The following is a 10,186-nucleotide window of genomic DNA, read 5'->3' as shown; positions in this document are numbered from 1 at the left end:
CTTAGGGGATCAATTTTGAAAATTCCTTCCTTAGCGGGTTCTTAGACCTTATAAGTAACCTAAATGTCAAATTTGGATTTTTTAGCATCAGCGGTTTGGGCTTTACCTTGATTTAAGTCAGTCAGTCACTCAGGACTTTGCCTTTACTATAATGTAGGTAACATGAAAATAGTGCATGATATCAAAAAATATTATATGACCTATCTTCTTGGGAATTTCATGAGCATAATTTCTTTTATTAACAACTTTTTTCTAAAATGTATACTTTCCCCAAAAATTAAAAAAAACTGAATTTTGGGACATATTTTAGGGTAAAAAAGGGGGGTTGCGCCAGGTGGGGGGAGGGGACGTCAGTGTGCGCAAAGCACTTTACGCTAAGGTATCAAACCGCATTTATTTTTATTTGGATTAATTTAAAAAAAAAAAAAACACAGTTTGACCGAATTATACTGATTATTAATCAATCATAAGACCATAAGTTTGTACCCTATTGTATGAGTCTCTAAAACTACCCTCCTATTACACCTATTACATGTATAGCCTGTCTGTTAGTGTTAATTTCAAGGAATTTATAAGTAAAGAAATAAAGAATTTATGCCAATAGTACTATTAACGTATGATAAATTATTATAATCAGTAATGTGGTAAAATATAGGTATACCGCATTACCCGGAAACCTCTGATAAGCTAAAATATTAACCTATAATGTTTGCTCTATTCAATTACAGATCATTTATTGGTTGTAGTGGCTTTTGATGATTTTAACTGCAAAAATGACGATATATTTTTTTAATAGTTTTTGTGTGTTTGTATTATTATTCTATGGAGTCGGTGAGTATAGACAGTATTATTTTGCTTAAATAACTTGATAGAAGAGACTGAGCACTGTGAGCAGACAGCAGACGTATTTAGTTTCTGATAAATACAGAAATTTTTACGTTGTACACCAAGGTATAGAAAGATAAAGAAAATAGAAAAACAATTCAAAAAAAGGAAGTCTTTCACTAATTAGAATAAAATAAAATATTATCCCGTTAGCAACTGATACGTTTGAAGTCGTTTACTACCAAATTGTCTGAAGCGCTCGAGTCATTGATTTTATTTAAGTAAATATCTTTTGTTTTGAAATCCACATCTAAAGTCGAATGCCGCGCCATTTGCGTTCGTTTTTCTCGTGAAATTTTCAATGCTTCTCTTTTAATATATTGATTAATTATTGATAATTGTAGATGGGAAGTTTCGCAATGACTATGAGTTTTACGACCAAGCAGGAGGTTGGTTTAAGATGCACGAGGTTCCGGCTACATGGAACGATGCCTGGTATAGATGTTTCAGAGAAGGTAAGTGTCTTGTCCTGATAAAACCTTTCGTATTGTAACAAATGCAAAACCTTCAAATAGATCTTTCCTTTGCACGTCACTCCTACGAGTAGTATAGTCCTGGATCGTCTCGTTCGTTTTTCGTCAAGTTCCTAATTTGTCCGATTCTGCTTTCTTCGGCCATTCTTTCCTTTTTCCTACTTCAATAAGAACCGTTACCATTTTTCAAATACAAGCAATTAGTTCGAACACATTTCTTAAATATCCAAAGTAATTTGTAAACTCCATTCTTTATTTATTTACTTATTTGCCTATTCATTTATTCATTAGTACCTTTTTCCTATTATTACTCACACCTTACACCACATACACTACACGTACAAACCCCACGTACCCTAAAAAGCACAGAAAACCCTACTTTACACACGCTAGCAACGACCGTCCCCACTCCGTCCGGGACCAGTCTGAAAACCAGCGCAGAGCCGTTGGCGCTGCACACGCTGAGACTGGGACCCTTTGCCTCATCATACATTATAATAGGTTAACGATAGTTCTTAGGTTAAGTTAATAAGTTTAAGTTTGTTTTGTTTGTTATCCTACTTTGTTTGTTATTCTTACCTTTAAACTGTATAATGTAATGTTGTGTATACTTAGTATTAAGATGTAGCAATAAAGATTATTTTATTTATTTATTTAATAATATCACGAGTGGTTAAACAGCAACTTTGCCTCGATGTAAAAGAAATAACTATTAATCAATCTTAATTTTAGGTGCTGTCCTTGCATCCCCTGAAAATGGAAATCTGCTTTCCACTATGAAGTCTCTAGTAGCTCAGCATACCAAATCCTGTGGCGTATATACTGGGATTCACGCCACATTTTCTAAAGGGGACTATTATTCCATTGAAGGTACCGTCAATTCATTTCGTCCCACCACGTTCCAATATTAAATAAGACACATTGTATAATTTCGATTGTCTCTCTCTGTAGTCACAGTATGTTATTATTGTTATTTCATCATGTAAACCATTTCAATGGCCGGCTGCAGTGACTGCTTACCATCAGTCGGACCATTTGCTTGTTTGCATTTTTTTAAAACACACACGGGTCGAACACGATAAACGCGGGTTTGGTGTTGTTTACATCTTCATTGACATTTCGCTGGGACGTCTTACCACGGATAGTGCAACTAGGCCGAAATGTTGAATAAAAGGTAATGTTATTTTATCGTGTTCGTCCCGTGTAAGTCTTTAAAAAATGTGTACAAAATGCGAGAACTTAAAGTGTTACATTTTCTTGTTTGTCACCATGTGATATAAAAAAAAACTGGCTAAATTTTATTGTACTCATACAGTCAGTTGCAGAGAAAAGTAGACCCCCTTGCATACAATTTACTTTTCTCTGCAGCTGCCTGTACTTGTGTCGCTTAATTTCAAACTTGGGTAACATTTTGCTTTAAGGTTGAATATTACTATATAAAAAAATATAATATAATCTGAAAGATAATCAACCTAATAGCAGAATGGATTTACCTAAGTTTGAAGTTAAGCGACACAAATGCACTCTGTAGAGAATTAATTCATTTTGAATACCTATACTAGAGGGTGGCCACCTTCTGGATAGTTACTGGCAATTTACTCTATACAAGTTATGCGGGTTCCTCGCGAGCGAACCCGCATAACTTGAACCACGCGTTTCTGAGGCAAAAAGAAAGAAAAAATGTTATATGAATTTTAAAATTTTTCGCCAAAAATTTTTTTTTTTTTTTTTTTACTTTTTTGGACGTATTTTCACATAAAAATTTTTTTTTATCCATAAAGTTGGCAATTAAAATGAGTTCCTTCATTTATTTTTCTAAAAACCAAATTATTTGGAAGTTTTTCTTGTCACATTTTGACATCTATCAATGACTACTGTGAGACTATGCTCCACAATTGCGCATCAGCGCCGTTAAGAAACCTTTCCTACTGAGTAACAATACGGAAATTTATGTTTTTTTTAAATTGGCAATAACTCTGAAACTAGACGAAATCTAGAAAAGTTTATATGACATTTTAGTCTTAAAATGTGACCAAGAATATGCCGTTAAAGTTAACCCATATATCCTCGCGAGCACCTTGTATACTAATTAGGTATTAAGTTTTATCAATCCTCGAACGTATATATAGGTGTCCCGCTATCAAAAATCCCCGTGTCCTGGGCCCCGGATGAACCGGACAACTTCCAAAACGGCGAAGCCTGCATCATCATGCTGCTGAATGGAACAGTGGCAGACGTACAGTGCACTGACGTGTACCCTTACCTCTGCTTTAAGAAGAAGACTAAAAACATGTTTATGGGCGCGTGCGGCACGCTTGATACAGGTGTGTAGTCATTTTGTACCTATGTAGAAATAATGTCGGACGGTTTTTTATAAAATTTGTAATAACCAGGGTGGCTAGCCGAATGGCACAATCGCTCACGAAACGCTCACGAAACGAAGCGCTAGTAGATATCTATCTCTATCGCGCTTGCGTATTGGCGCGACAGAGCCAGCGGCGTATCGCTTTCGTTTGGCGTCGGAGAAATGCCATTCGGCTACGGGGCCAGGTGCCGTAGCCGAATGGCATTTCTGCGACGCGAAACGAAAACGAAAGTGACAAATGTCAAGCCGCTGCCCTAAACGAAGTTATCACTTCCAGGCTCCGTGGAACAGAAAAATATTGGGTTGGCACAAAAGTAATGAGACACTTGGTTTAGGTTTTATATTTTTTATTATTATTACAATACAAAAAGCTTAGTCGATGATGTAATCACCATTAGCATCTATGACTTCTTGCCAACGATCCGGCAAAGTTTGGATGCCTTTCGCCCAGAACTCTGATGGCTGTGCCTCGTAAAAGTTGTTCAACTCCACCTGTACATCATGGAAATCATTGAATTGTTTACCCCGCAAATGTCCCGAAAATTCAGGGCTCTAAACAAATGAAAGTCTGATGGTGCGAGGTCTGGAGAATAAGGTGGGTGGGGTATCGTCTCCCAGCCCAAGTTCTGCAGCTGTTGGCGAACGGTAGATGCGACATGAGGTCGAGCGTTATCATGTAGTAAAATTACAGTGGCTCGTCTTCGTCGTTTTTTCTTGATAGCAGAAGATAGTTCGGTGAGCTGTGTTGAATATTTGTTAGCGTTTACAGTTTCATTGTGTAGTTCATGAAACAGTATGCCTTGCGAGTCCCAGAAACAACAAAGCAAAACTTTTAAGCGGTTCTTTTGACTCAGCTTCGGTTGAGTTGGTGGCGTTTCTTCTCGAGGCAGCCAAAAAGCACGACGTGTATCGTTCTCATAATAAATCCATGATCATCTCCCGTAACCAGATCAGTCAAAAACTCTTTACGTTGGGGTCGCAGCAAAAGTGATTGACAGATGGCGACACGGACTGCACGACTGGCGTCGGTAAGGATGTGCGGTACCCATCGAGCCAAAACTTTTCGATACCCAAGCTCATGCAGATGGTATTCCACAGCGTGGTGACTGCAGTTAAGTGCTTCCGCTAATTCACGAGTAGTAGCATCAGGATTCGACATCAGGTGGTCGCCCTGAGCGTGACTGACTTTCAAGGCTCCTGTCTCCTGATTTAAAACGGTCATACCATCTGGAAACCGTGGCATGGCTTGTACTTCCAGCGCCCAATGCAGTGTTGATATTGTCAGCCGCAGCCCGCGCACTATGGGCTAACAAGTACTCGTATATGTAAAGTGTTCGAACTTGTCGCTCGTCCATTTTATTTCAATCTAACTAAACCAATCACGAAGGCGGCTTTATATACCCTCACATTAGAAGTACCTAGAATGTTCTACAACATACTAGAATATTATCGAAAACAATTAACTTAAGAAAGGAAATGTATAAAGTTTTGTAGAGTGTGTCATTACTTTTGTGCCAACCCAATAATATACAAACCTTGGCCAGTGAATAATAAAGCCCCAAATAACATTTCGTAAACCTTCAAATCTAATGTGAACAGGCATCTTCTAGGCAAGCTCACTCCATCATAGGCCACGTCTTTGCCTTTGGCTAGTTTGTGGCCAAGAGAAAGCCCATTTATAATTTAAAAAAAATTATGAATTAACCTAGAATACACCTTCGACGCACGGACCGGCAGTTGTTACAAGTTCCACCGGCTGCCTCAGACCTGGCCCCGAGCCTTCGCCGCGTGTTCAGGCGAAGGCGGTCACTTGGCTATCATCAACAGTGACCTGGAAGCTCAGGTAATAATTGTTTCAGAGGGGTTCCCTTTATCTTGCAGAATATCGATTGTCCGAAATACATTTGGCATAGCAGCTTTCGCAGAAACATTTTTACCCGAATGATACTTTTGCATAATTGTACAAATAGCATAACTGTCACATCGCATATCATTCACTTGGCAGAATTCTGGATAGCAGAATATTAAAATTGTCGATTTTAATATAGCAGAATTGTATATAGCATACATTACATCTCACCGAATTAGTAATAGCATACTGCTAATATCGTCGACTTTGATTTTACAGCATTTTATGTCGCATAATACTCATGTTGCTGAATGTAATTTTGCACCGAATAGTCGTTCCGCCGAATTTATTTTGTCATGTTGCCAGAAATGTACATTAGGTTAGAACCCCCATCCCATCCAGACAAAATATTAACACGACACAAAAATCCTATATGTCACAGAGTCGGTTTAGGTGCGACGACGAGCGAAGCGAGGAGGAGCGTGTTAGGTTGACAGTGTTATGTTATTAGGTTGACAAACAATGACGCGTACTTATAGCTCGACGACCTTTTTCGATTGTGTGTCACTGTAAGTACGCGTACTTAAAAACCGCCGCGCATAGTCGTCGACGATCCAACCGCTTTGAAACCTTTAAGTACGCGTACTTGCTCGTACGTTTATCACTCACTAGGTATATAGTTACTCAAAAGAAATGTTGCCAGAAATGTAGATTAGAATCCCTATCCAGACAAAATACTCACACGACACAGAAATCTTATATGGCACAGAGTCGGTGTAGGTGCGACGACGACGACGAGCGAAGCGAGGAGGAGCGTGTTAGGTTGACAGTGAGTAAACCGGAAAACCCTTTTTAATGTAAAAAATAAATAAAACATAAGTGACATTAATCTGCGCGTCAACATTATGCCAATGTATTATTCTGCCTAAGACAATTGTGCGAAATGACAGAATGCCAAATCAATAGAATGCGACACAATTTTCGACAAAACAATTAAGTAATCGATTATACGACTATTATACAATTTACCATTATGCCATTGTATTACTCTGCTTTAAATAATTCTGCAGAATGACAGTATGCCAAGAAATGTATGCAAAAAGTCATTCTGCGAAAAGAGGATTCTGCCAAGCGTTTTTATGCGAAGGTAAAATATGACAAAAAAAAATATGCAAGATAATGGTAATCCGTTTCAGAGATCTGAAAATGTTCAAATGTCGAAAGATTAATTTGACCAACGGCGTTTGCAAGCGTGGATTCTCGGGGGTTGGCCATACAAGTTGACCACGTGACCCCGCCCTGGGCTGAACGCATTAACAACGTGAGAGATTTTAATTATCATACACCCGAGGGATCCAGAGGTAATTATGTTAGCCGCGTAAGCTAAAGACTTGGTTTCTTTTTCTTTCGTATATGATATGATATCAGGTGCCGTAGCCGAATGGCATTTCTGCGACGCGAAACGAAAACGAAACGCTGCGAAAGGTAGTCGGGCTTTGTCGCGCCAATAAGCAAGAGCGATAGAGATAAATATCTACGAGCGTTTCGTTTTGTGAGCGTTTGTGCCCTTCGGCCGGACGGCAATTATGGTCGCGCTATAAATGACAAAACATCAGGCCGTCCCTATCGCATTATTTGTAAGTGCGATAGGGACGGCCCGATGTTCATCATTTATCGCGCGACCATGATTGCCCTGCAGTTTATAATTTCAGTACCAAAAGTGGGTTGAAATAAGACTAAATACATGCTTGTATATTGTAATGCTCTGTATTTTTGTTCCAGGTTATCAAGGATCTGTACGCTAAGAACCCTGACTCCACCATGCCGGGCAACTTCGTGAAGCATTCTTCTCACATCGGCCACTGCGACTGGGACGAGAGGGGACTGTGGCTTACTATTCATGGTCTACCTTTATATCTTGTCAGATTTTAGTGCCATCACACTAGATAAAGCTGTATATTTTTTTTTAATTAAGTGGTAGAACGTAATTTATTTTATAGGTAGGTACCTATCTGAAGGTTTAGTCAAGGTGATGCTTGTGCTATCATAATGGAACGCTAAAATCGTTGTATCTTGCTCTTTCCAGTCTTCCCTATTGCAGCAGTGATAATTGCGTTTCGTTTGCTACTGAGCGTAGACAATTGATATTTTGGCTACGCCACCTAATTAGTATTTAACATTCTATTTGGGACCAAAAAAAAATTTCCACCAAATTGTGAAAAACTTTTCCCATACAATTTCCCATACAAGCCTATTATACAAGCCCCATACAAGCTTTTGATCCTGGATAGGAATGGGATCGATTGGTGTCAAAAAAAAGTTTGTCAAAAATGCCCTTTTTCTCGCACCCTGTATGTTTTTTCCAAAATCTGTAAAAGACATTTTTCATCAATTTGAAATCGATGGATGGTCACTTTAGACCATTTTCACGTAGTACTACGGGATCTCATAGCTGCCCTTACTGACCCGCTATCAAAATACACCCTGTATACCGATTAGGTCGTATATTGATTGAAGTAATTTTATACACTTATGAGGGCAAATATTTTGGACGGGGATTGATAAGTATTAAAACATATTCCTTTTTTAAAGTAACCTGTTTCTTTACAGGTCAAACGCTTAAAGAAGCTGGTTATGACAAATGGTCCAATGGGGAGCCAGCCAACTCTACGCAAGGCTCTACAGGCCAATACTGCGGCGCCGTCCACAGACCTGGCACTCTCAACGATGTGTGGTGCAACCTGCCCACTCCCTTCATCTGTGAGAAAGCACCTGACAGCTTGGTTGATGACGAATAGGCATGGGAGAAAGGGCTATTAATTTTAAATTTAGGGGCATTTGCGTGTTCCAGGGTTAGCCAATTTAACTCGGGGTTAATCCATAGTAATATTATAAATGGAAAAGTGTGTGTGTCTGTTTGTTTGTCCGTCTTTCACGGCAAAACGGACCTACGAGTTGACGTGATTTTTTAAGTGGAGATAGTTGAAGGGATGTAAAGTGACATAGGGTACTTTTTGTGTCTTTCTAACGCGAGCGAAGCCGCGGGAAAAAGCTAGTCGTTTATAAAGTAGAATTTATTCGGTATTAATTCCCGTTTAACATAGAGTTTGTAGTTGTTTAACCCTGGAACGTGCAAATGGCCATTAGAATTATTACAGTAGATGAATCTGAACAAATTTTTTGTACGTATTTTTATTTATCGAGGTCAAGTTACAATAGTTATTATAATATTTTTTTCTATCAATAAAGGTTACCTTATAACATTTCACTATTTTTTTGCTCGTTAAAGTCTGCGACCATTTTATCTGAAACAAAGGGGGTAGATTTTTGAAGATCGAACAGCACGGTTTTGTTACTCAAGGTGTGTAGCTCGGAAAAAACGACCGATAGTTAGAAAATTTTACCTTGTTCCATACAAAATACTGGCTAAAGGCTTTATACTGTGTGTACAATAATTCTGACTCGAAATGGGTCCTAAATTATTATGGTTACGATTTCAAAATGACAGGCGTTTTTCCGAGCTTGAAAACAATGTAAATAATATAGCAACGTGGCTGGACAAGCGGACACTTTCTTTGGTCTGCTACGCTTCTAGAGCTGTGTACTATTAGATATCGTTAAAATATGATCATGTTTTCACAGTGACGGGTGTTTTTCTGAACCTTGAAAATTGTCAGGATATATGGAAATTTATTCATTCATAGCTTCGATTGTAACAATGTGACTGGAAACTTACTCTGGTCTGCTACTCTTCTCGGGCTGTGTACTATTGGATAGTTGTTAAGCTGTGTACCAATGATCACGACACAAAATCGTTCCTAAATTAGGAATATGATCATATTCGCCACAGTTTCGTTTTCTTTTAACCCCTTATTTGCCAAGAGTGGCCCTGAAGCTTTAGTAGTTTCGTGTGCTCTGCCTACCCCTTTATGGGATACAGGCGTGATTGTATGTATGTATGTATGATCATATTTTCAAAGTGACAGGTGTTTTTCTGAACCGTAAAAAATGATTGTAGCATTGTGACTGGACACTTACTCTGGTCTGCTACTCTTCTCGGGCTGTGTACTATTGGATAGTTGTTAAGCTGTGTACCAATGATCACGGCACAAAATGGTTCCTAAATTATGAATATTATGATCATGTTTTCAAAGTGACAGGTGTTTTTCTGAACCTTGAAAATGATTGTAGCAATGTGACTGGACACTTACTTTGGTCTGCTGCTTTTCTCGGGCTGTGTACTGTAGGAAAGTCGCTGCTTTTATTACTGGGTGCCGGACTAATGCTATCAGTGTCAGAACTGAATGTTAACGTTTTTAGTTTTGCTCCATCATTGTTTTCCTGTGTTATAAAAATATAAAATCGTATCGTTAGTTATGATTCTACCAGAAGAAAAGGTATGATAATTTTACGCGGTATTTCTAACTTATGTTTTTCAGTAAGGTCTATTATGTGCAATTTAACATATAATAACACATGATGAGTTTCAAAACCATTTTCATTAACTTTTTGGGGGTCTGAAAATATATATTAAAAGGTAACATAAGCACATTCCGTTATTAAATCGCCAAAAAAGAACTTTATAAAAATAGCGACTCGAAAAATGTGTTTTAT

General features: G+C 38.4%; 1 protein-coding gene across 2 annotated transcripts; it reads left to right on the top strand.

The window, feature by feature from the left end:
* The first annotated feature begins 752 nt into the window (after positions 1-752).
* Positions 753-9,005, top strand: LOC125233380 (C-type mannose receptor 2-like). 2 transcript variants are annotated; one of them, XM_048139372.1, is made up of 7 exons: positions 753-831; positions 1,230-1,340; positions 2,091-2,228; positions 3,488-3,682; positions 5,433-5,566; positions 7,355-7,475; positions 8,183-9,004. In XM_048139372.1, the coding sequence occupies exons 1-7, from the start codon at positions 756-758 to the stop codon at positions 8,368-8,370; spliced, it is 963 nt and encodes a 320-aa protein (XP_047995329.1). In that variant the 5' UTR covers positions 753-755; the 3' UTR covers positions 8,371-9,004. The 2 variants fall into 2 exon arrangements, with proteins under 2 accessions (XP_047995329.1, XP_047995330.1); XM_048139373.1 differs by lacking the exon at positions 1,230-1,340 and having other exon boundaries at positions 757-831; positions 8,183-9,005.
* Positions 9,006-10,186: the final 1,181 nt, after the last annotated feature.

This window comes from Leguminivora glycinivorella, chromosome 14, assembly GCF_023078275.1.
Source record: "Leguminivora glycinivorella isolate SPB_JAAS2020 chromosome 14, LegGlyc_1.1, whole genome shotgun sequence".
NCBI classification, from domain to species: Eukaryota; Metazoa; Arthropoda; class Insecta; order Lepidoptera; family Tortricidae; genus Leguminivora; species Leguminivora glycinivorella.
Note: the sequence above shows the minus strand (reverse complement) of the source record. Positions and strands in the feature narration are given on the sequence as shown.

Bases quoted from the DNA above. Each gene is read 5' to 3' on its own strand.
- LOC125233380 (XM_048139372.1), top strand. From the start codon at position 756: ATGATTTTAACTGCAAAAATGACGATATATTTTTTTAATAGTTTTTGT. The intron at 2,229-3,487 runs GTACCGTCAATT...ACGTATATATAG, and splicing joins GGACTATTATTCCATTGAAG to GTGTCCCGCTATCAAAAATC. The intron at 3,683-5,432 runs GTGTGTAGTCAT...GAATTAACCTAG, and splicing joins GTGCGGCACGCTTGATACAG to AATACACCTTCGACGCACGG.